Source organism: Moschus berezovskii, chromosome 8 (genome assembly GCF_049115385.1).
Source record: "Moschus berezovskii isolate FMDL1 chromosome 8, NW_MosBer_1.0, whole genome shotgun sequence".
In the NCBI taxonomy this organism is placed as follows: Eukaryota; Metazoa; Chordata; class Mammalia; order Artiodactyla; family Moschidae; genus Moschus; species Moschus berezovskii.
Window position 1 is genome coordinate 23,735,006 of NC_142467.1, and position 26,643 is coordinate 23,761,648.

General features: G+C 38.6%; 1 protein-coding gene across 9 annotated transcripts in view; it reads left to right on the top strand.

Moving 5' to 3' along the window:
* The first annotated feature begins 4,171 nt into the window (after positions 1-4,171).
* Positions 4,172-26,643, top strand: part of CCNH (cyclin H) — a 62,600-nt gene continuing 40,128 nt past the window's right edge. For 3 of the 9 annotated variants that reach the window (XM_088838486.1, XM_088838485.1, XM_088838487.1), the window contains exons 1-7: positions 4,173-4,483; positions 6,574-6,696; positions 15,494-15,567; positions 16,542-16,752; positions 20,543-20,706; positions 23,904-23,974; positions 26,475-26,586. In XM_088838486.1, the coding sequence (XP_088694612.1) occupies positions 4,367-4,483; positions 6,574-6,696; positions 15,494-15,567; positions 16,542-16,752; positions 20,543-20,706; positions 23,904-23,974; positions 26,475-26,586 (872 nt within the window). In that variant the 5' untranslated portion in view covers positions 4,173-4,366. The other 6 variants (XM_055428971.2, XM_088838488.1, XM_088838489.1 and 3 more) reach the window with 5 other exon arrangements.

A 26,643-nucleotide genomic window follows, 5' to 3' on the forward strand; every position in this document is an offset into this window, starting at 1 on the left:
TTTTTTTTCAACCATTTAAAAATTTAAAAACCATTCTGAGCTTACAGGGCATACAAAAACAGACACTGGCTGGATTTGGTCTGTGAGCCATAGTTTGCCAACTATGTCTTAGAATACTGAACATCAGTAGAATTGAAAACAAGTTAGCCCTTCAATTATTTTTATCTAAATTCTAGATTTTATAACAATAGAATAATAACTATAGAGATATTTATACTCTATAGCCAAAGGATAATTTTTATTATTCCATAGCTAAGGATATCTAATCCAATCATAGGAGAATAATATTTTTCTTCACCATTTTTTAGCTAGTGGGAGTGTGGTTATTAGTATTTTTTCAAGTGGATATTAAATTTCACCGTGATCATGGTACATGTGTATAAATATAAGGCACACAAATGATTAAAGCATCTTCCATTATTTTCTTTCACAAAAGCAACCTGGAAAAATAGTAAATTTCCTTCAATCAACCCAACAGAAAAGGTAAAGACTCTCCATGATAATGTCACTGTCATTCTTCCCCTCACTTGTGCTTTAAAAATCAATCACATTGAAGCAACTGGAATGAAAGTTCTCTAGGTGTGATCCCAGTTCTCAGCATTTCCTGGGAACTAGTTAGACTTGCTGATTCTTGCAGCTGCCCAAGAAGGGGGTGGGGGGATGGAGGGCGGGGGGCAGTGTGGAGCGAGAGGGAGGAGGACTGGGCCTAGCAATCTATGTTTTTAAAAGTTCTCCAAGTGGGTATGATGAATGTTAAAATTTGAAAACTGCCAAACTCAATATAACTCTTGTTAAGAATCCATCCAGATTCCTGGAATTCTCTTGCAGACCCATTGAGTGGGAATCTCTGGTTTGCATTTTAACAGGCTCCTAGATGACTGTTATGCTTGTTCATATTTGAAAGTCACTACTTTAGAGTTGGTGCTTCTCTTTCATCCCACCACACCATCCAGCCTATAAGACCTTTGCCAAATAATATAAACTTTACATTTGCAAAAATTTCCAAACCTAATGCTAATTATCAGAAAAACCTAAGATTTTTATAAAATTCCCAGGCCCTGCTCCAGAATTACACAGAAAAATGTATTATATAACTGAAAACATATGTTATATGATACATATGATATATATATATATATGATATACTATCTGTCCATCTAGGAACATGGTGAGGAATTTACTCTTATATTCTTAAATTTGATGTAGCTACCCACGAGTAGACATTTGGGCCTCACTATTAGAATTTATTCCCTTGTTCTATTTTAATATACTTTAATTTGGACTTTATAAAGTCCTCATTATGAAAACAATCATAAATAATATCCAAATTAAAGTTATGCAACTCCGATCATTTTATTCTCCCACTCAAAATTTTTGACTGTATTACATATAAATTACTCAGCTTGACATTCAAGACCCTCTGCTAATCATTTTACTAATTCATATCTCAGTTAATTTCGCTCCTTCTCCAACCAACCAAGCTATGCTTTTTTTCTGGTCTCTGGATACATCTCGTACTTTGTACCCTACTTTGACCAATCACATCCCATCTACCTATAGCATGCCTTCACTCAATATAAAAAACAAATAAAAATGTACATAAATGTTACATTCTATGTGTCAGTTAAGTAATAACTAACATTTATGGAACAATTTGTAGAAGCTAGTCACACTGCTGTAATCTTCACATGCAGTAATCCTTTAAAACCACCTCGTGAGTTAGCTACACTGATTTTCCTCACTGTTCAGAGGATGAAACTCAGGGTAAAATAGATTGAAGTAACTCTCAAAGAATATTCAGTAGCAAGTAGTAAGACTGGGATTGTGAGCTTTGAAATATTAGGTCTACTGAATCACAAATGAGAGCTTTCCATCTTATTCAATTCAGTACAGTTGCTCAGTCATCTCTGACTCTTTCCAACCCCATGGACTGCAGCACACCAGGCTGTCCACCACCAACTCCCAGAGCTTACTCAAACTCATGTGCATTGAGTCGGTGATGCCACCCAACCATCTCATCCTCTGCCATCCCCTTCTCCTCCCACCTTCAATCTTTCCCAGCATCAGGGTCTTTTACAATGAGTCAGTTCTTCACATCAGGTGGCTAAAGTATTGGAGTTTCCGTTTCAGCATCAGCCCTTTCAGTGAATATTCAGGACTAATTTCCGTTAGGATTGACTGGTTTGATCTCCTTGCTGTCAAAAAGACTCTCAAGAGTCTTCTCCAACACCACAGTTCAAAAGCATCAATTCTTCGGTGCTCAGCTTTCTTTGCAGTCCAACTCTCACATCATACATGATAACGGGCAAAACCATAGCTTTGACTAGATGAACTTTTGTTGGTGAAGTAATGTCTCTGCTTTTTAATAGGCTGTCTAGGTTGGTCATAGCTTTTCTTCCAAGGAGCAAGTGTCTTTTAATTTCATGGCTGAAGTTACCATCTGCAGTGCTTTTGGAGCCCTCCAAAAATAAAGTCTCTACTGTTTCCACTATTTCCCCATCTGTTTGACATGAAGTGATGGGACTGGATGCCACGATCTTAGTTTTCTGAATGTTGAGTTTTAAGCCAACTTTTTCACTCTCCTCTTTTACTTTCATCAACAGGCTCTTTAGTTCTTCTTCACTTTCTGCCATAAGGGTGGTGTCATCTGCATATATGAGGTTATTGATATTTCTCCCAGAAATCTTGATTCTACCTTGTGCTTCATCTAGCCTGGCATTTTGCATGATGTACTCTGCACAGAAGTTAAATTAGCAGGGTGACAGTATACAGCCTTGACATACTCCTTTCCTGATTTAGAACCAGTCTGTTGTTCCATGTCTAGTTCTCACTGTTGCTTCTTGACCTGCATACAGATTTCTTAGGAAACAGGTAAGGTGGTCTAGTATTCCATCTTATTAAACTGCTGTAAAATTGTGTTGGAAATGACCATGTGATACTTTATATAATAGTTCTATTCACTCTTGATTAATTAGTGTAATAAAAGGATAAGGTGGTGACAGATTACTCCCAGTCATAATTGTAACAGAGGCCAACTCTTTGTTAATTTGTTTTGGGAAGAACTAACAGTGATTTTTAAAAAAGCCACAGGAATTACCTTTATGTTGATGACATACCCCTAGTTAGCAAAAAAAATGCTAAGTCTTTTGGACTGAACGGTCCCTAGTTGGGGCTGAATGAACTATGGGTCTTCCATTGGTTTCAAGTCACTAAAGGGTAGCACCTACACTAGTATCAGGTATCAGCACTCAGGGATAAGAAAGCTTATTACCTAGTTCCCTACTGCACCCTACTCAAGGTTATTATCATTGAGAAGGACTGTATTTGTCCACATCATAATCATTCTACTATACTCTAAGGACCCTAGGTAGGACTATGAAATAGCCATTTTTGTGTCCCCACTGCCATCATCACCACCACCTAACAATTAGTATCAAACCTTCAGTACAGTGATGTAATATATTTTGAATTGAACATGGATTTTTAGAATTTGCTCCTAATATATTGTCTTTACATCTTAATTTTCAATATTCCTAAAATATAAAACAAAAAGTGTTTGAATTTTAGGGGAGTTAAATTTAGATTGAAGATATTTTTTAAATGCTATTTCTTCTTTTAGTAGTACTCTGTTTTAGAGAAACTAGGTATTTACTGCAGGAAGAGTAAGACAGGGACACATTAAGGTCAGAACAGGAAAGAGCAATACCTATGTACTGCTTCTAGTTTTCCAACCATGTTCCTGTCTCTCTGAGGCCAAGAATTTGGTACCGTTCTTTCTTAAAAGAACCAGGAACGCTTCCGCTTTACGATCTTGGCTGTTCAATCTGATCTGCCCCCAATGTTATCCCCATGTAATTGCTAGCCACCCAACTCTTTCAAGACTTTGCTCAAAATGTCACCTTTTTACTGAGGCCTCCTTTGGACCATCCTATTTAAAAGTTGATACCCTCCCAAGTCCTTTCTCACTTATGATTGTCCCACGTTAAATTGTTCAGGTTAGCCTCCACAAGCCCTAAATTTATTGATAATTCCCTTTCGAACAGCCCTCCTCGTCGCTTCTCCTTTAAATCTTGTCGGGAAGGGGCGGAGCTAGGGCCCAGGCTCTCGGAAAGGAGGAGCGGCTTCTGTGGGCCACGCCCACTGGAGTCGCGGCGCCGTCCGGAGATGCCGGGAACCATTCTCCTTAATCCGCTCCGGAAACGCGACTGGGGACGGAATTACCACGTGATGTTGACGTCATCGCCCCCGCGCCGGGTTGTCCTGACTTGGCTTCCGCGGGATCCTGGCTTAGGTGCTTTACGTCAGGTTTTGTACAGTTCTCGTTCTTCTCTCCACAGACTCCCTGGGCCTCGCTTCCGATTTCCCGATGTACCACAACAGTAGCCAGAAGAGGCACTGGACTTTCGCCAGCGAGGAGCAGCTGGCGCGGTTGCGGGCCGACGCCAACCGCAAATTCAAATGCAAGGCGGTGGCGAACGGGAAGGTGAGGGCTCGGGCTGCCGCCCTTCGGCCTCGGGCTCTGTAAACTCTTGCCTGTCCCCCTCTCCCCCAGGACTTACCCCACACCGCCCTCCCGCCTCCTCGGCGCAGAGTGCGTTTATCCATCTAAGCAGCAGCGAGCACCTTGCCAGGTACACTCGGTAAGGAGACGGACAAGGCCGTCCATCCCCTCAGTCAAGCGGCGGACTGTATAGTCAGTAACGGGGCGAAGAAGACACTTTGTAGGATGCTAATGTACCGGAGGGAGGTTTCTCTTAGTGGCTGGTGTGGAGAAGATGGGGAAAGGACTTTCCCGGCGGACAGAGCCACAGGTGCAAAGGAGGAGTTCAGAAATCGCAGAGCTGGTCTCTGGAACGCTATTGATCGTGTGTGGCGGAAGCAAAGTGTTTGAAAGGCTGGAGAACACAGGCAGGGAACTTGTAAGCGGAAGTAAGTAGTTTGAACTCTGTGATGGAGAGATGGGAAACCTTAGAAAATTTTTAAATGGGAAATTAATCTTGTCAGATTCTGTTCTAGAAAGAGCTTTCTGGGAAGGAATGGATTGATTGGATGGGGCAGGGCAGAGGAAGGGGAATGAGACACCGTTAGCACAAACCAATTGACCACAGAAGGTTTGGACTATAAGTCTGTCAGCCACGCCCTTCCAGTTTTACTTTTACCTGTAACTCTCGTTTACTTCATATCATTTTATTTTTGTGCTGTACAGAGTAGTACTTCCTTTGCTAAATTTTCAATATTTGGCAACTGTTAGCTCATATAATCCTCACAACTACCCCATGAGGTAGATATTGTTATTATCCTTGCATTACATCTGAGGACACTGAAGTACAGAGAGCTTGAATGACTTCTCAGTCTATATTGCTAGTAAGTGGCAGAGCCAGGATTTGAACCCGTGGACTCTTGTTTCAGCTGTCCTTCTGTGAATCTAAGTGCCATGCTGTCTCTATAAAATTAGCCCCACCTGTGTTAGTTTCCTAGGCCCGCCACAATACCATTCACAAGGTGACTTAACACAGCAGAGATTTATTGTTTGAGTTCTGGAGGTTAGAAGTGTGAGACCAAGGTGTCTGTGGAGTAGTGCTCTCTACAACTTCTAGACCCTTTCCTCTTCAGCTTCTGGTGAGTGAAAGTCGCTCAGTCATGGCTGACCCTCTGGGACCCCATGGACTATACAATCCATGGAATTCTCCAGGCCAGAATACTGGAGTGGGTAGCCTTTCCCTTCTCCAGGGGATCTTCCCAACCCAGAGATCGAACCCAAGTCTCCCACATTGCAAGCAGATTCTTTACCAGCTGAGCCACCAGCTTCTGGTAACCCCAGGTGTTTTTCCGCTTGAGGCAGCCAACTCCATCCAGCCTCTAGCTCCTTCTTTCCAGAGTGTTCTCCCTGTGTCTCTCTTTTTATGTTCTTACAAAGCTACCAGTCATATTGGATTAGAAGCCTCTTCTACTTCAGTAGGACCTCATCTTAACTAATTGTATCTGCAAAGACCTTATTTTCTCACATTCAGAGGTACTGGGGTCAGGACTCAACATACCTTTTTTGGCCGTTGTAATTAAACTAGTAGTGGCACCAAATAGATATTTTTGTTGTAAAATTGTAGTATTTATTAACCCTGCAGTGTATTTTGTAGAAATTTTGTAGAGATGCAAAAGAGGTGATATGTTAAGGGTCCGAATTATCCTTGAGACGCTTGATTTTTACTTCAACCTCTGTGCCTCAGTAACCAACTGAGAAAGGGCTACTGAAAGTTTTCCAGCCACTGAGGCTTCTCCCTTTGATCTGTAAAAGTGACATCAAGCCTGTGAATGTATGCACACGCTCCTCACGATTGCTTGTACCTTAGTGAAACAAACATTCAGCTGACATTCTGAGAAGTTATGCAATTGTGGCACAGTTTTAGTTTATTGAATATTTTTTAAAACTTATTTTGGTGTAATATTAGCAGTTCTATAAAGAGAAAATGAGGTACATTTCCCTTTGGTTAGAGATAAAAACTTAATTAAATCTGCACAGAGAAATATTAAGATGATCTAATTTATTAAACTTTTGTTCTAACTTTTGATCTAAAGGTTCTTCCAAATGACCCAGTCTTTCTTGAGCCTCATGAAGAAATAACACTCTGCAAATATTACGAGAAAAGATTATTGGAATTCTGTTCAGTGTTTAAGCCAGCAATGCCAAGATCTGTTGTGGTAAGTTTTAGTGGTAATGAAGTATAAAGTCCTGTAGCTAACTTACAAGAGCTTATAAAGATTACTCTTATAAGCTAACTTATTATCTCTTATAAATATTTAACTCAATTCTCTATCCACTTTACTCAAAAATGCACCTTAGTTATATATGTAATTTATGCATCGATATTTGTTTTGTCACATATTTTTCAATAAATGCCTTAAATCATGAATTCTTACATTGTATCTTACACAGTGTTTCAAAAATCATTTCATATCAGAAGAATTTTGGGGTCTGCTGGATTTGTCATGACATTCTCATTTTATGGGGAAAAAAAAATTACTTTCCCTCTGGGTTCTTATGTCTTTGTTTCGGATGTTTGTGTATGTGCTTGTGTGCTTCAGTTTGTTTGTACTGTGATAGGGTATTGTTGAAAAATAGGTAGTTAAAACTTTTGGGCTATATGGATTTATATATGCTGTCTCTGTAACTGTTTCTATCCTCTCTTTTTTTTAATTGGAGTATATTTGATTACAATTACAATATTTGTTACATTTCAGCAAAGTGATTTAGTTATACATATATCTCGGAGAAGGCAATGGCACCCCACTCCTGTACTCTTGCCTGGAAAATCCCATGGACAGAAGAGCCTGGTGGGCTGCAGTCCATGGGGTCACTAAGAGTCGGACACGACTGAGGGACTTCACTTTCACTTTTCACTTTCATGCATTGGAGAAGGAAATGGCAACCCACTCCAGTGTTCTTGCCTGGAGAATCCCAGGCACGGGGGAGCCTGGTGGGCTGCCGTAAATGGGGTCACACAGAGTCGGACATGACTGAAGCGACTTAGCAGCAGCAGCAGCAGACATATATCTATTCTTTTCCACTTTCTTTTCCCATATAGGTTATCACAGAGTATTAACTAGAGTTTCCTGTGTTATACAGTGGGTCCTTGTTTATCTACATACAGTAGTAGGTATACTTTAATCCTAACTTAATTTATCCCTCGTCCCCCACCTTTCCCCTCTGTTAATCAAAAGTTTGTTTTCTAAGTTTGTGAGTCTGTTTCTGTTTTGTAAGTAAGTTCATTTGTGTAATTTTTTAGATTCCACGTAGAACTGATATCATATGATATTTGTCTTTCTCTGACTTCACTTAATATGTTAATCTTTAGGTCCATTCATGTTGCTTCAAATGGAATATTTGTTTTTTGTTTAGTTGCTAAGTCATGTGCAACTCTTTTGTGACCACATGGACTGTAGCCCACCAGGCTCCTCTGTCCATGGGATTTTCCAGGCAAGAACACTGGAGTGGGTTGCTGTTTTCTTCTCCAGGGGCTCTTCCTGAGGAATTGAACCCACCTCTCTCATATCACTTGTGTCTCTTATGTCTCCTGCATTGTCAGGCCAGTTCTTTACCATCGAGCCACCTGGCTATGGCTGAGTAATATTCCATTGTATATGTGTACCACATCTTCTTTCTAAATTCCTCTGTTGATGGACATTTGGATTGCTCCCATGTCTTAACTGTTGTAAATAGTGCTGCAGTGAGCACTGGGGTGTATGTGTCTTTGAAGTATGGTTTTCTCCAGATACATGCCCAGGAGTGGGATTGTTTATTGTATGATAGCTCTGGTTTTAGTTTTTTAAGAGCCGTCCATACTGTTCTCCATTTAGTCTGTACCATTTTACATTCTCAGCTGCGAGGGTTCCCTTTTCTCCACACCCTCTCTAGCATGGATTGTTTGTAAAATTTTTGATGATGGCCATTCTGATGTGTGTGAAGTAATACCTCATTATAGTTTTGGTTTGCACTTTTCTAGTAATTAGCCTTGCAGAGCGTCTTTTCATGTGCTTTTTGGCCATCTGTATATGTTCTTAGGAGAAATGTCTATATCTTCTACACATTTTTAGATTGGGTTTCTTTTTTTTTTTAATATTGAGCTGCATGAGCTCTTTGTATATTTTAGAGATTAATCCCTTGTTGCTTGCTTAGTTTGCAGTGCTCCCATTTTGAGGGTTGTCTTTTTATTTTGTTTATAATTTCCTTTTCCGTGCAAAAAACTTTTAAGTTTAATTAAATCTCATTTATTTTTATTACCCTTGGAGGTGGATCCAAAAAGATATTGTGATTTATGTCAAAGAGTATTCTGCCTTTGTTTTCCTCTAAGAGTTTTGTGATGTCTGGTCTCACAGTTAGGTCTTTAATCCATTTTGAGTTTATTTGTGTGTGTGGTGTTAGTGAGTGTTCTAATTTCTTTTTTGTATATGTAGCTGTTCCGTTTTCCCAGCAGCACTTATTGAAGAATGTCTTTTCTTCATTATATATTCTTGCCTCCTTTGTTGAGATTAACCGTAAGTACATGGGTTTATTTCTCTGCTTTTGATCCTGTCCCATTGATCTGTGTGTCTGTTGGTTGGCCAGTGAAAGTTGCTCAGCTGTGTCTGACTCTTTGTGACCCCATGTACTTTACAGTCCATGGAGTTCTCAGGCCAGAATACTGGAGTTGGTAGCCTTCCCTTCTTCAGGGGATCTTCCCAACCCAGGGATTGAACCCAGGTCTCCCACATTGTGGAATTCTTTACCAGCTGAGCCAGGAGGGAAAATGGATTCTTTACGAGCTGAGCCAGGAGGGAAGCCCAAGAATACTGCAGTGGGATGCCTATCCGACCCAGGAGTCAAATCGGGGTCTCCTGCATTGCAGGCGGATTCTAATAGTTTGCCAGTACCATACTGTATTAATTACTGTATCTTAATAGTGTAGTCATGGAGAAGACTCTTGAGAGTCCCTTATACTGCAAGGAGATCCAACCAGTCCATTCTAAAGGAGATCAATCCTGGATGGTCATTGGAGGGACTGATGCTAAAGCTGAAACTGCAATACTTTGGCCACCTCATGCGACGAGTTGACTCACTGGAAAAGACTCTGATGCTGGGAAAGGTTGGGGGCGGGAGGAGAAGGGGACGACGGAGAATGAGATGGCTGGATGGCATCACCGACTCTGTGGACATGAGTTTGAGTGAACTCCGGGAGTTAGTGATGGACAGGGAGGCCTGGCGTGCTGTGATTCATGGGGTCGCGGAGAGTAGGACACGACTGAGCGACTGAACTGAACTGAAGTCAGGGAGCCTCATTCCTCCAGCTCTTTTTCTCGCTCAAGATTGGTATGGCTGTTTGGGGTCTTTTGTGTTTCCATACAAATTTTAAGATTTTTTTAGTTCTAGATTTACAAAAACTGCCATTGGTAATTTGATAGGGATTGCATTGAATCTGTAGATTACCTTGGGTAATACAGTTATTTTGACAGTGTTGATTGTTTCAATCAGGAATATGGTATATATTTCCCTCTGTTTTTGTCATCTTTGATTTCTTTCATCAGAGTGTTAAAGTTTTTAGAGTACAGGACTTCTGCCTCCTCAAGAGGGTTTATTCATAGGTATTTTATTCTTTTTGATGTGGTCAAAAATGGATTTGTTTCCTTAATATTTCTTTCTGATCTTCAGTGTATATGTAGAAACGCAAGAGGTTTCTGTGTATTAATTTTGTATCCTGCAACTGTACAGAATTCACTGATGAGCTCTGGTAGTTTTATGGTAACATCTTTAGGATTTTCAGTGTTTAGTATAATGTCATCTGCCAACAGTGGCATTTTTTTCCCCTAATTTGGATTCCTTTTGTTTCTTTTTCTTCTCTGATTGCTGTGGTTAGGACTTCCAAAACTGTGTTGAGTAAGACTGTTGAGAGTGGACATCCTTGTCTTGTTTCTGATGATAGAGGAAATGCTTTCAGCTTTTCACTATTGATGTTGCTGTGGGTTTGTCATATATGGCTTTTACTATGTTAAGGTAGGTTCTCTTTGTGCACTTTCTGGAGAGTATTAATCAAATCGGTGTTGGATTTTGTCAGGTTTTTCTGTGTCTATTGAGATGATCATATAGTTTTTATTCTTCACTTTGTTAATGTGGTATATCACTCTAATTGATTTGTAGATATTGAAAAATACCTGTAGCCTAAGAAAAATGCCACTTGCTCATGGTATAGGATCATTTGGCTGTGCTCAGTCTTCATTGCTGCACAGGCTTTTCTCTAGTTGCAAGTGCACGGACTTATCATTGTGGTGGCATCCCACGTTGCAGAGCACAGGCCTTAGGGCACGTGGGCTTCCGTAGTTGCAGCACATGGGCTCAGCGTTGTGGATCCTGGACTCCAGAGCACAGGCTCAATAGTTGTGGCACATGGGTTTAGTTGCTCCACAGCATGTGGGTCTTCTCGGACCAGGGATTGAGCCTGTGTCTCCTGCATTAGCAGATAGATTCTTTACCACTGAGCCACCAAGGAAGCCCTCGTGAATGATCTTTCTAATGTATTGTTCAATTCAGTTTGCTAGTATTTTGTGGAGGATTTTTGCATCTATGTTCATGAGTGATACTATCCTCTAATTGTATTTTGTGGTATCAGTCTTGTTTTGGTATCTGGTTGATGGTGGCTTCATAGAATGAGTTTGGGAGTGTTTCTCCCTCCGCAGTTTTTGGAAGGGTTTCAGAAGGATGGCTGTTAACTAGTCTCTAAAATATTCTCTTTATCAGTAGTCTCCAACCTTTTTGGCATCAGGGACTGTTTTTGTGGGAGACTTTTTAAGTGGACCTGGAGGGGTGGGGTGGGGATGGTTTCGGGGTGATTTCAAGCACATTACATTTACTGTGTACTTCATTTCTATTATCACTACAACAGCTCCACCTCAGATCATCAGGCACTGGATCCCAGAGGTTGGGGACCCCTGCTCTAAATGTTTGATTGCATTTACCCGTGAAACCATCTAGTCCTGGACATTTGTTTGAGAGATTCTTAATCATAGTTTCCATTTCAGTGCTTACAATTGGTCTGTCCATATTTTCCATTTCTTCCTGGTTCAGTTTTGGGAGATTTGCATTTCAAAGAATTTGTCCATTTCTTCTAGGTTGTTCATTTTATTGGCATATAGTTGCTTGTACAAGACTCTTGTGATCCTTGGTATTTCCGTGGTATCCATTGTAACTTCTCCTTTTTCATTATTGATTTGAGCCCTCTCCTGTTTTTCTTGATGGATTTGGCTAAAGGTAGGTTTGTCAATTTTGCTTATCTTTTCCAAGAACTAGCTTTTAGTTTCATTGATTTTTTTAAATTATTTTCTTCGTGTCTAATTTCATTTATTTCTGCCCTGATCTTTGTGATTTCTTTCTTTTTGCTAACTTTGGGTTTTATTTGTTCTTCTTTCTCTAGTTGCTTTAAGAGTAAGGTTAGGTTGTTTGAGATTTTTCTTATTTCCTGAGGTAAGACTGTATTTCTATAAACTTCCCTTGTATAACTGCTTTACTGCATCCTAAAGATTTTGGATTATCCTGCTTTGGTTTTCATTTGTTCCTAGGAATTTAATTTCCTCTTTGATTTCTTCAGCAATCCATTGGTTGTTTAATAGCGTATTATTTAGCCTCCAAGTGTTTGTGTTTTTTACAATTTTTTTTTTGTGGTTGATTTCTAATGTCATAGCATTGTGGTTGGAAAAGATGCTTAATGTGATTTCAGTTTTTTAAAGTTTATCAAGGCTTGCTTTATGGGTTACATGTGATCTGTCTGAGTGTACCCTGTACACTTGAATGTTTATTCTGCTGCTTTTAGATGAAATATTCAATAAATTTAAATTAAACCGATCTGGTTTAATGTGTCATTTAAAGCCTGAGTTTCCTTATTGATTTTCTGTCTGTATGATCTGTCTGTTGATGTAAGTAGGGTGTTTAGTTCAGTTCAGTCGCTCAGTCATGTACAACTCTTTGCAACCCCATGAACCACAGCACACCAAGCCTCCCTGTCCATCACCAACTCCCGGAGTTCACCCAAACTCATGTCCAGTGAGTCGGTGATGCCATCCAACCATCTCATCCTTTGTCATCCCTTTCTCCTCCTGCCCTCAATCTTTCCCAGCATCAGGGTCTTTTCAAATGAGTCAGCTCTTTGCATCACATGGCCATTATTGGAGTTTCAGCTTCAACATCAGCCCTTCCAATGAACACCCAGGATTGATCTCCTTTAGGATGGACTGGTTGGATCTCCTTGTAGTCCAAGGGACTCTCAAGAGTCTTCTCCAACACCTCAGTTCAAAAGCATCAATTCTTCAGCGCTCAGCTTTCTTTATAGTCCAACTCTCACATCCATACATGACTGCTGGAAAAACCATAGCCTTGACTAGACAAACCTTTGTTGACAAAGTAATGTCTCTGCTTTTTAATATGCTGTCTGGGGTGTTTAAGTCCCCCACTATTATTGTATTACTGTCCTTTTCTCCTTTTTTGGCTGTTAGCATTTGCCTTATATATTGAGGAGCTCCTATGCAGGATGCAAATGTATTTACAGTTGTTGTATCTTTGTGCATTGATCCTTTGATCATCATGTAGTGTCCTTTTTTAATCTATTGCAGCAGTCTTTGTCTGTTTTGTCTGATATGAGTCTCAATACTCTAGCTTTCTTTTGACTGCCATTTTCATGGACTCTTTTTTTCATTCCCTCACTTTCAGTTCGTATGTGTCCCTAGATCTGAAGTGGGTCTCTTGTAGACAGTACATATATGGGTCTTGTTTCAGTCGGTCTGTGTCTTTTGGTTGGGGCATGTAATCAATTTGTGTTTAAGGTAATTATCAATGTGCATGTTCTTATTGCCATTTTGTTCATTGTTATTTGTTTGGATTCCTTTTGTGTGTGTGTGCATTGTAGATTTTTGGTTTGCAGTTACCATGAGGATTTGATATATATACACACATATATATATGTATATATATACATAGTTGCTTTTGTCTCTAAGTCACATCCGACTCTTGTGACCCCATGGACTATATAGCCTGCCAGGCTCTTTTGCCCATGAGATTTCTCCTGGCAAGCATACTGGAGTGAGTTTCCATTTCCTTCCCTAAGGAATGTTTCTAGTTGTGGCCGTTTCTTTTCTACCTAGAGAAGATCCTTTGGCATTTGTTGTAAAACTGGTTTGGTGGTGCTAAATTCTCTTAGCTTTTGGTTATCTGCAAAGCTTTTGATTTCGCTGTTGAATCTGAATGAGAGCCTTGCTGGATAGAGTTCTAATGTATTTTTTATTTGAGTTAAGGTATTGGTCATCTCTGTTGGTCCTTTATATTTCCTCACTCTTTGTTAAACATTTCTTTTATCTTCTTAATCTGTGCCTCTTCTTTTTCTGAGTTCTTGGATCATCTATCTCTACCATCCTTAATCTGACTTCTTACAGGTAGATAGTGTGTCTCCACTTCACTTATACTACTGGGGTATTATTTTGTTTTACCATCTGGATATGTGTATTATTGTTGATAGAAGATAAATTGAAATTTAAAAGCTGAAAGATTAAAAATGGGATGCATATAAATTATTTTTTGCATATTATCTCACAGACTTGTTGTGAATATAAAATATGAAAGTCTTAAAAGTAGATTGTACATTTTAAAGTTAAACTGAATGAATAATCTATGACTCACAAAAGAATAAACTCCTAGTAAATAATCTCCATTTTTAAAATTGATAAATGAAGTATACTGAAAATATAGTCCAAAAGTATTCATAGTGTTTTCTTTTTTTAATCAGACTTTTATCTGAGATCAGATTTATGTAAAATTTTAGACGTGTTTCCTTTCTATCTCCAGATTTGGTCCTAGTCTTTTCTGGTAAGAAAATTATAACATGAGGCAGTAGGTTTAAGTGATCTTTCCAGGTGAAGAAACTGAATCCTTGAATAAACTTTTGTGGAATTTGCCTTTATAGAACTTATTTTTTGTAATTGATAGTTTTGATGTTTGTTTCATGTAAAGTGACCAAACTTAACTTCAGAAGTACTTGAAAAGAAATATATTTTTTCCATCCTAAAATATTTATTTCATTGGTTCTAGCCAAATGAAATAGTGGTTAAAAGTACAGGCAGACCTTGGTTGAAAACATCCCTGTTCCTTGTGTGTGACCTTGAGCAAGTCAGTTAACCTCATTGATACTCAGTTTCTTTCTGTGTAGAGATAGCAACACTTCGCCAAATTGTTATAAGAATTAAAATAAGGTGATAAGTTTTGTACTTGGCACAAAGTGTGGCACATGGGATGCAGTCAGTAAATGGTAGGTGCTGCTTCTACTGTTTGGTTTGGCAGCAGTGGTCACAGTTAGATCACAGATCTAGACTGGATTTAAAGAGAAGACTCTTTGCTCTAACAGTGTTCTTCTATCAATATTTTATAAGATTGACTGGTTAAGCTTTGATCATTTGTATAAATTATACAACTATATGTGTATACTTAGTCACTCAGTCATGTCCAACTCTTTGTGATTCCGTGGACTGTAGCCCGCCCAGGCTTCTCTGTCCACGGGGCTTCTCCAGGCAAGAGTACTGGAGAGAGTTGCCATGCCCTCCTCCAGGGGGTCTTCCCGACCCAGGGCTCAAACCCAGGTTTCCTGCATTGCAGGCAGATTCTTCACCATCTGAGCCTCCAGGGAAGCCCATGAATACTGGAGTGGGGAGCCTGCTGTTGTATAAAACCACCATACAGCTTTTAATTGAAGTCAGTGACCACAAGAAGGGACCCAAAGTAGGTGGGGACGGACAACAGAAGGTCTTTTGGCTGTGGTTTTTCTGTAGTAATTTATTGCAATTTATTTTGAGTTAAGAAAAAATAAGTTTTGGTATTTTTTACCAGTGACTTTTTAAAAGAAATACTTGCATAAATAAGTTTTTTTTTTTTAATACAGAACAACTTGTATGTGTGAATAGGTTCTGATAATATGTGTATTTTTAATCTTAGGGTACAGCTTGTATGTATTTCAAGCGCTTTTATCTTAATAACTCAGTAATGGAATATCACCCCCGGATAATAATGTAAGTATAATTTATTTTCACTTAAGAATACTTTTTTACTATGTGACCATGTATGTGTGTGAAAATGACTTCCTAATAAAGGGTAATTTATACTTGTATTCTGTTCTGAACTTAAGAGCGCTCCCTCTAATTCTGATGACATCTGTATTGGCACTTGTCCACATTCACGTTCTGTTTCTCTCAGATTAGCTACCCGAATATCTTTCTGTTACTGGAACCTTTCTTCACTCAGTTGCTCTGAGACTCACTTACGGTAACTTCTCTGTCTCTATAAATTTACAAGTCCTATAGTTCATATTCATTTCACTTGAACAAAGATCTGTTGTTTCTGGTCTCTGCTAAGCACTGTGCTTATCATTAAAAATAAAGATGAAGTTAGTATGAGACTTAGCAAAGAACTTGCTGTCAATCATACTGTTCCTGTATATTTCTTTTTTATTCCCCTTTCTACCAGTCTTGGTCAGGCCCTTGGTACATCCCATTTTGGTTTTTGTGGTAATCTTTCTCACTCTGAAATTTATGTAGCAGCCACGAGAGTTTAATAGGTTTGTTCTTGAGGTAATAACCCTCTGTTTAAATGCCCTTAGAGACTTCCACTGATGGCCTGTTATAATGTTTCTCTGACGTAACATTCTTCCCAGGCCCATATGTACTTATGTCTGTGCTTTTTTTTTCCCCCTCTTCCATTTGTTTTTCATGATGCTGAGTTCTCTTATTCCTATTATTTTGTTTTCTGACATATTGAGGCTGAACTGCCATTAAGTTAATCATTGAATGCTGTTGACACTATTATACAGTTCAACCTAGAACTTTAGTCACCTTTATGAATAAAAAGATTAAACAGGAAACTTTTTTTTAACCAATTTCCAAAGATGTCTAGTATAGTCATTTGTGAATATTAAGCAGTTTTGGAACATACTTTTAGAAGTATTTTGTTATTTTATACATATTCCTCCCCTTATTTTTTCCTCTAGGCTCACTTGTGCCTTTTTGGCTTGCAAAGTAGATGAATTCAATGTATCTAGTCCACAGTTTGTTGGAAATCTGCGGGAGAGCCCTTTCGGACAAGAGAAAGCACTGGAACAGATTCTGGAATATGAACTGCTTCTCATACAGCAACTTAATTTCCACCTTATTGTCCACAATCCTTATAGACCCTTTGAGGGCTTTCTCATTGATTTAAAGGTAATCTTGCTGATGTAAAGTAAATTGGTAGAGTGAACTCCTTTGCTATTGTTGAAAGAATCAAATTTTTGCTATCATTTATAATGATCCTAATGGGCTTAACTAAAATATGGGTTTGGCCTGAACTCCTAGGGCAATATTTCTCAAACTTCAGTGTGCTTTAGTGCTTCAGAATCACCTGGAGGGCTTATTAACTGAAATTGTCAGACTAGTTCCAGAGTTTCTGATTTAGTAGTTTGCAAATACCAGCCCAGGGACCATAATGAAGACCATTTTGTCTTTATAGTAACACTTTTAAGGACTTAACTCTTCTAACTCAAGTATACTGTCTTGGATACAAAAGGCTTACTTTTAAACTAGAAGATTGCTAAGTGACTTCTATTTTTAGGACCTTGTGAACTAAAACCAATATGTAAGCATCAAAAGTAACAGTAAATAAAATGTTTTGTGAGAACACTAACAATAGCAACTAAAGTTGTTTTGGTCCTAAAGAAGAGCTTGAATAGTGTGAGTTAAGTAAATAGAAGTCAGAAACTGGTTCATTCATCTTGAGTGGCAAAATTTGGTTGCTTTCTGTATGCCAAACATAGTGCTAAGGATAAGTCAAGAGCTAGACAGGAACAGCCTCAACTTTATAGGTCTTATAGTCTCACGAGAAAGACAGTATCATATATTCAATGTGCTAAGTGTTAACAGAAGGGAAAATACAGGGTGCTTTAGAAGGAGATGGCAGGTTGAGAGGAAGAGGAGACAGTTCTGAGAAAGTGTAACAAGGTGAAATGCAAAGCAAGAGTAGGGACTGGGTGGTGGAAGAGCATCCTGCTCAGAGACTTCTTTGGCCAAAGGCCCAGATTTTAAAAACCATGGTCCACTAACGAACCTAAACAGAACTGAGAGAGAGATGGGGATTTCTGCCTGAGTGGAAGGCAGTCTAGACTGTGGAAGTAACGATACAGATTTTGAATAGAGTGACAAGAAGCCAGTGAAGGGTTCAAGTCTGAAGAGTGGCATGATTAGGTTTTCAGCTTTAAAAAACATGTTGGCAAGCTCATGTATCAGTCTGCACCGGGTGTTTATTGCACATCTGTATTGTATGTCAAGCATAATGAGGAGAATGGATTCGAATGGATGAAGGGATCCCAGTAACAGTAGTTCAGACAGAAGATGGTTGGTTTGACTCACGTGGTGGCACAGGGTACAGAGAGAGCTTCTTGGGCGTGGGAGATAGGCAGAGTTGGTAGAGCTTGAAGAATGATTGCATATAGAGAGTGAAGACAGTGGGAGAATCCCCAGTTTTCTGGCCTGAGCATATAGGTAGATGGTGGTACAGTTATAATACAGGTAGATTGTGTCTGATACAGGTAGGTTGTTTGTGATTGATACAGGTTGATTGTTGGTAGATGTTTATGTCTAGAGGGATGGGTAGGCAGGAGGTATAGATTTGGGCATGATTGCCCCAGGAAGATTTCAAGTGGATTGGTCATAAAGACTCTTTAAAGGGTTCAGTTCAGTCGCTCAGTCGTGTCCGACTCTCCGTGACCCCATGAATCACAGCATGCCAGGCCTCCCTGTCCATCACCAACTCCCGGAGTACACTCAAACTCATGTCCACAGAGTCGGTGATGCCATCCAGCCATCTCATTCTCCGTCGTCCCCTTCTCCTCCCGCCCCCAACCTTTCCCAGCATCAGAGTCTTTTCCAGTGAGTCAACTCGTCGCATGAGGTGGCCAAAGTATTGCAGTTTCAGCTTTAGCATCAGTTCCTCCAATGAACATCCAGGATTGATCTCCTTTAGAATGGACTGGTTGGATCTCCTTGCAGTATAAGGGACTCTCAAGAGTCTTCTCCAACACCACAGTTCAAAAGCATCGATTCTTCGGCGATCAGCCTTCTTCACAGTCCAACTGTCACATCCATACAATGACCACGGGAAAAACCATTGCCTTGACTAGACGGACCTTGGTTGGCAAAGTAATGTCTCTGCTTTTTAATATACTATCAAGGTTGGTCATAACTTTCCTTCCAAGGAGCAAGCGTCTTTTAATTTCATGGCTGCAATCAGCATCTGCAGTGAAAGGGTAGCTAGAGAAAAATAAGTAAGAAGACCGAAGAATATCCAGAGAGGTAGGACTTTTGGAGAAGTAGAATGCTTTTATAATATGATCAGGGACAGCTCTCCAAACCTGCTCAGAATTCAGGCAAAGTAAAAGTTGACATTTGCTGGAGTTAGTGCCAAAGGTGATTGTGATCTTGGTAAAATTAGTCTTTGTGGAGTGTGGAAGAAGGAAGCAGATTGGAGCTGGTTGGGGAATAAATCGAAGGTGAGAAAATACATCCATATCTTGGATTAAATCACTTGTCTTTGAAGTGGAAAAAGAAGGTGGGATGATTGAGAAGATGGAGTAGGGGGCACTGCTAGAAGAAAGGAGCAGGTTTTTGTTGTGTTTTGTGTAAGAAACTGATGCAGAGAGCTAGTAAAACTTAACCGAACATATGTGGCTTGAGCTTTCCTTTGGAGTGTGGTGAAAGGGCCCGAGACGGGATTTTGAAGCAAGGTAGAAGAATTGGCTGTTTCTCTTAATGGAGGAAAACATAGGGAAGGATAACGTTATGCCTGGGGATCTGACTGTAGCAGGAAATAGTATCTTTGTTATCAGCAAAGTTCATTTTCTGAGAGCAGTGAAGTTACTGAGAATTATCAAAGACTTTGAGTCAGGTGGAAAGTGTTTAATCACCAAAAAAGGGGAGAACACATTTTCAATGGAATATTATCATCATAGCTAGACAGTGTTGAGAGCCGTTTTTAGGTCAGTGAACTTGAATTTATCTGAATATTTCCGGACCTCTTGGTTGTATTGTTTTCTTTAGCAGCACCCAGAAATCTGGGTACAGTTGGAAAGAAGGTTGGTTGAGTTTGACTGCTGTTGACGTTTTGCTGGAAATATGTTGGCAGTGTACTGGGGCAGGGAATTAAAGAGGAAAATCAGAACCAGTGGACATTGGTGAGGAGGAGCAAGTATAGGGATAAGGAACCAGAGAGTCTGAGGAGGAAATCAGAGAGCAGCTGTGAAGTGTTGGGTCCTGGGAAAGGCAGCGCTGTGGTCAGAGTAGAATGTTGGGTTTCTAATATCAGGGCCAGCACATGGGGATAATGACAAGACCTGGGTCTGACTGCACAACTGACTCTGGCTGCTTTGTTTCAGAGTATAAGATTTCTAACTGCTTTGGGTCTTGAATGTGGATATCTGAAATATATCTGAGGGTTTAAGATATAGGGTTCATTAGGTAGAAATTATTAGAAAATAGGGGATCATCATGTGGCTCAGTGGTAAAGAATCTGCCTGCCAGTGCAGGAGAGGCAGGAGACGCAGGTTTGATCCCTGGGTCGGGGAGATCCCCTCAAGGAGGAAATGGCAACCCATTGCAGTGTTCTTGCCTGGGACATTCCACGGACAGAGTAGCCTGGCGGGCTGCAGTTCATGGCGTGGCAAGAGAGTTGGACATGACTAAACACTAACAAGGGATGGTTCTTATATCATAGGCATATACTAAAAATAATTCTGTAATCAAACCAAGATTCATTTCCATTTACTTCCGAAAAGAAAACTTCTGGTAGAAAGAATTTCAAATCAAAATGAAGTGGTGCTTTGGTTTCTCAATGTGGCTTACAGGAGCTACACATATAAAAGTGTTCTGTGTTAAGCACTTTCTGGTTTATATAAATATTTTTGTCTTGTTATTACTCCATTAAACCTTCAGAAGTGATAACATTTGCAAACTCTCTTTCTAGACTCGCTATCCCCTGTTGGAGAATCCAGAGATTTTGAGGAAAACAGCTGATGACTTTCTTAATAGAGTTGCATTGACGGATGCTCACCTTTTATACACACCTTCCCAGATTGCTCTGACAGCCATTTTGTCTAGTGCGTCCAGAGCAGGAATTACTATGGAAAGGTATTGTTTTGTGTTCTTAGATCAGACTCAGCCCCTCAGTTTATTCCTTTCTGGAGTCCCAAGTTTTGAAATAAGGTTCGCTTTGTGACTGCAGTCTTTCATGTTCTTACGCTTGAGCATTGGTGAGGACAACTGAGGGAAGACTTGGAATCACCTTTTAAGGAAATATTTAAAAATTGAGTAAGACATTTTTGAGCTAAAATGAGCCATTTCTGATCAAAGTAGAATTAAATCTACTGTTATCAAAAGATTGATAACAGCTATCAATATATGGCAAATTTAGAAGTTTTGTGAACTGGTAAGCAGTGTGAGTGCAACAAATACATCTGCCTTGTTTTATCATTAATCTCCATGTATGGCACATGGAATTCAGTAAAGACTTGTTGAGTGAGTGATGCTTTAGAGAATGTCCGAATGAGTTTCAGTGAGCTGTAGACTGTAGTAGCTGATACACAAGTGCACACTGAGAACTGTGTTCTGTGATAAGCACTTTACACGAATTAAATTCACGTGATTCTTACAGTTAATATCTTGTGCAGAGGTTAATTAGATATTTATTATATTCATTTATAATTAACTCACGCCTAGGCAAGTAGTAAGTTACACTTTTTAAACTTTCACATTTCTTTATACCTTTGAACTTCTGCTTGATTCATTCCTAAAATAGCTGAGGAAGAAAGATGATAAAACTTTCTAAATTTAAACTTTTCTACATGTTTGTAATCCCTTGTCTGTAATTTCAAAATCCATTGATATGGTGGCAAGAAACATGACCAGATGTGATTTAGTCTTTATTCAACTGAATGGGACTATTTATAAGTTTCCTTGCACAGCTATTAATATAACTGATTACAGGATACAGCCCCAGAGACACTGGGGCAGTGTATGTATACTATGAAATAGTTCACATTTCATGGTATATACACCATGTTAGCTTTCTAAGACATGAATAATTCTGAATTTCAAAACAAATCGAAGATAAGGGATTGTGGTTTTATACTTTGTTTAATTTATGGTATGCCTCTTCTCTATAAACAGAAGTCATCGATTGCATATTAATATATACATTTAATCCCAAAGTGATCTATACCTTCATTTATTTACTAAGCAAATCTTTGTGGAAGTTTTTCCTCCCCCCACATTGCCTTCTGTATATCATGCACTCTACTATACTGTAGAAATTTAAGACTGAACAAGCTATACTTGCTCTAGTTAGGAAGGACAGCCATACAAATTGATACTATGGATTTTTCAGGTGTGGAGCTTCCATCGTGTAAGGGAAGAAAGTCGTTTCCACAATTCAGATAACCAGTTGTTTGCTTGTTTAAACATTGTATCTTATGCAGTTTATATACTAATTTTTCAGTGGTAAGATTTTTCTTATATCAATAGAGAAGGATGAAGGATCCTAAGGTCTAAATTAGAGTATTTCATCTTAGAAGTTTAATTATAATTTCAGATAGGCAGGTGAAGGTGAAATTATAATACCTTGAAAGTTGAAAGTGTTAGTTGCTCAGTCTTGTCCAACTCTTTGGAACCCTTTGGACTATAGCCAACCAGGCTCCTCTGTCCATGGAATTCTCCAGGCAAGAATACTAGAGTGGGTAGCCATTCCCTTCTCCAGGAGATCTTCCCAATCCAGGGATCGAACCCCAGTCTACTGCACTGCAGGCAGATTCTTTACCATCTGAGCCACCAAGGAAGCCCCATAGTACCTTGGGCTCACTACAAATTATATACACTTTCGTTGCATTACCAGAGACTATAGACATTTGGGCATTTTTACCTTTGAGAAAATGCTTTCAAATAATTTTTAACTTCTAACTTCCTTTCCAACTTTTACATGGAAATTTCTTTTATGTTGATTACTGATTTCAAAAGGGGGAAGCCTTTGTGGGGTTGCTATATTCTGAATGATGTTTTAAGAAAATTTAGTTCAGTTCAGTTGCTCAGTCGTGTCCGACTATGGAATATTCTGTTGTTGGTTTGGGGTTTCTTCTTTTTCATTGGGTTTAGAGCTTTGCTTCACATCTCCTAGTTTGACTTTGTAGGTAATGAAGAGAAACAGAAAAAGACGGCAGAAATGTGAAAGGAAAAGGAAAAAACTGTTATTTTGAATTACTGAAAACTAGAAATGTATTAGCGGTTAAGGGAGTTACTGATTTCCATATTTAAAATGAATTTCCCACACTGGATGAAGACAATATAATAGCAAAAGTAGTTATCAAAATTTTGTAATATAATTTAAATAATTTTGATAGTTTAAAAGATATATAGCAACAAAATTTCTTTAAAAATTGTCCTAAATTTTGTACCTTTATTTCACCTAAGAGAAAAATTGACAGTTTTTATTACATTCATGTTTGAAAGATTATTCTCAAAGGTTACTTTGAGAATCTGTTCACTTGGGCTGTTATTAATTACAGATCAAGTTCAAGTATATAAAACCTCAGAGTGGCTAAAAATATAAATATAGAAATACTATCATTGGTTCCAGGAAAACAATTAACTGAACTTTATGTCCATTTAAGAAATACTACTGGGTTGGCCAAAAGGTTCTTTCGGGTTTTTCGTAAGATGTCCCAAACAAACCTTTTGGCCAACCCAGTATTAACACCTTTGATTTGGACTTGATGCAGAAAAGATGTAATAGATTTGTAAAGCATGGGGTGATACTCTTACTGGTTATCAGGAATACCTGTTCGTCTCAAAAAGAGCAATTATAGTTAGCATGGACTTGATAATAAGAGGCGAGAGAATCCTTACTAGAGCCACGTTCCAGTTCTGCTACTCCGACTTCATTCATGACTTGTCTGTCCCTGTGACTCAGATTCCTCACCTGTAAAGTGAGGTTAGACTGATAGGGTTTAAATATTAAACACAACATCAAAAGTATTAATTGAGTATTGTTACTAATATTTTCATATCATTTTCCCTCTGAACATATTATGGAAGTTAAATAAATTAACTTGAACATTTAGCATTTTTAACCTAGTACAAGTTGTTGTAGATTCTTAAGACTGTAAGAGATAGAGATTATAGTTTTAGTAAAGTTCAAAGTATTGTTATTTTTCAAGTAAATTTATTTAAAAATTCACCTTAATGAAGAAAAGAACATGAAGAAAAATAATTTATGATGTCATATTTTCTCAAGATGTGTGCAGTAGGTTAAAACATTTTTTCCCTCTCTTTTCCAGTTATTTATCAGAAAGTCTGATGCTCAAGGAGAACAGAACTTCCTTGTCACAATTACTAGATATAATGAAAAGTAAGTAAAACAGAATGCTTTATAAAATGTTCTATCACAGAGCTACTTTGTAAATAAATAACTTAGGTATTTTAACCTGAGATTACAAGTTATTATTTAGATTTACTTACTAATTGTATCATGAAGGTGAAGAACAAATAGAAGGTACATGAAGTAGTTTTTACACAAAACTTTTTAGGAAAGTGAAAAATATTAATGAGATTCACAAAGGGTGGAGATTCAAAACAAGGTCCTTTTAAAGTGTACACAAATATGATGAGCACTAAAAAAGGTCTTAGGGAACTAAAGCCTAATTAAATTTGAAACTTCTATTTTGTAGATAAATTAGCTTTAATTAGTTAATGTGTGTCATTTGCTAGTCACTTCCTTTCGTGTTATTACAAAAGCCATGATTCTTAATGGGGTAAATTTTCTTTTTTTCCCATCTATGAACATTCTTGGTTGTTACAACTTTGGGGGTGGGGGTGTTTGTGGCTGCTACCATCATCTAGTATGTGGAGGTAAGGGTGCTGCTGTACATTTTATAACTCACAGTACAGCCCCTTGGTAGGCTGAAAAATGGCTCCCCAAAGATAGCCATGTCATAATCCCTGCATACTGATTGCTGTTGCTTTATATGGCAAAAAAAAAAGAAAAAAATGCTTGCAGATGTGATCAAGGACATTATCTTGGATTATCCAAATAGAGCCTAAATGTAATCACAAGTCTCCCCATTAGAGGAAGGCAGAGGAGGTATGACAGAGAAGGCAATGTAAAGACAGAATAGAGAGATTTGAAGATGCCCTAAACATCGGAGTAATGTAGCCACAAGCTGAGGAATGCTGCCAGCCACCAGAGGAACAGACGCCCCCAGAGAAACCCCCGTGCCACTGTCTGTGTTTTGGCCCAGTGAAACTGATTTCAGACTCTTGGGCTTCAGAACTGTTGGGGAATCCATCCTGTGATTTTAATAAGCCTAACCAAGTTTGTGGTAATTTTTAATGGCAGCCTTAGGATACTAACACAGCACTTCATGACAAAGAATCATCTAGCCCAAACTGCTGTCGATACCATCGATGCTAAGAAACACTGTTTTGAGGGTTTGGGCTGTTTTTTTTTTTCCTTTCACTTTTTAAAAATACAGTTGTGTTAGTTTCAGGTGTATGCCAAAGTGATTCAGTTATATATGTGTGTGTATTTGTTCTTTTTCAGATTCTTTTCCATTATAGGTTATTACAAGATACTGAATATAGTTCCCTTAGCTGTACGTTAGGTTGAGTTAGAACTTCACCTAACTTACTGGCGAGGTTAGCCAGTCTCTCCGTTTTCATCCTTGCCCGTGTCGCACTGCATGCTCAGGGCTGCTGGGCTGGTCTTTAGGGTTAAAAATCAGTGTTTCTCCAAACCATTTGTGCCAGTTGTCCTTGTTAATAAAATCTGTAATTTAAATACTGAAATATGAGATTGCAGATCTTGATCTTGGATAACGGAGTACTTATATCTTTTATGTTTTCAAAAGTCAAGATGCTTCAGACTATGTAAGTTCTTTGCTGGAAATGTTCTTGAGGGCTTCCCTCTTTAAGAAAAACAAATTTGTGATTTAAGAATCATAAAACTGTAGGTTTTCAGTTTTACCACTAGAGGGTTCACTTCCAAAGCTAATTGTGATTTGACTGTAGACACTAGGATCAGGGGATTGAGTAGGTAGAAGAGATCTTAAAGGTAACTCACTGTGCTGTGTGTACACATGACAGTTTTGTTAGTGATTCTCTCAGTAGCTTTATTTTACTCCACTTGTTTTACTATAATAGCTCTTGTTAACACAAGTCAATCTTTTGGAGCACATGGCTGATTAACAATAAGCCCTGGATCTCTGATTCTCCTAATGAATCTTGTGATTTATGGTCTTTGGTTTATTGTAGTTGAATTAAATATAGACTAGGTAGAGGATATTTCTGCAATTTTAAAGTCACTGAATTTTTTAGCTTAATCAGGACATTTTTGTTTTCTTGGTGATACTTCATTATGTAAGTTTTGCATTTTGTTAAAGAAAAGAACGGCTGACATGTTTTTACTAAGCATCCTACCTTCATTACCAATTATGTAATAACAGCTTTCTTTGTAAATAAGTATACTCTCAGCCCTTCATCTGTAGGATAGAATGTTATGAATATGGTTGGTGGTAGGGGACAAAGCATGTCTTTACTAAATCATGTAGAGCTTTTTTAACAGCCTGTAAAACTTGAGCAAAAAGTAACCATGGTTAAGATTGGAAAAAAAAATACTAGTAAAGCAAGTTTATCTTTTTGCTGTACATGATATGGGCTAAGCAGCAGATGGCTATAATAACTTGAAGTATGGTGACCACTGGATTTTAATGTGGAAAAATGTTAATACTGAGAATAATCACATTTCAGGAGTATTTTTGGTTCCCAAAACTAGATGGGAAATTATTTAATTACCTTATGAGAACAGGGCTTTTTATTATCTGGTTTAAATCCTTTTGTTAATCTCCACATAGGCATGAGGAACTTGGTAAAAAAATACGAACCACCCAGACCTGAAGAAGTTGCTGCTCTGAAACAGAAGCTAGAGAGGTGTCACTCTGCTGAGCTTGCACTTAATGTAGTTACGTAAGTAGATGTGAGACTGCCATTAAAGAATAGAGTTGTTACTGTGTCCAGCTAGTC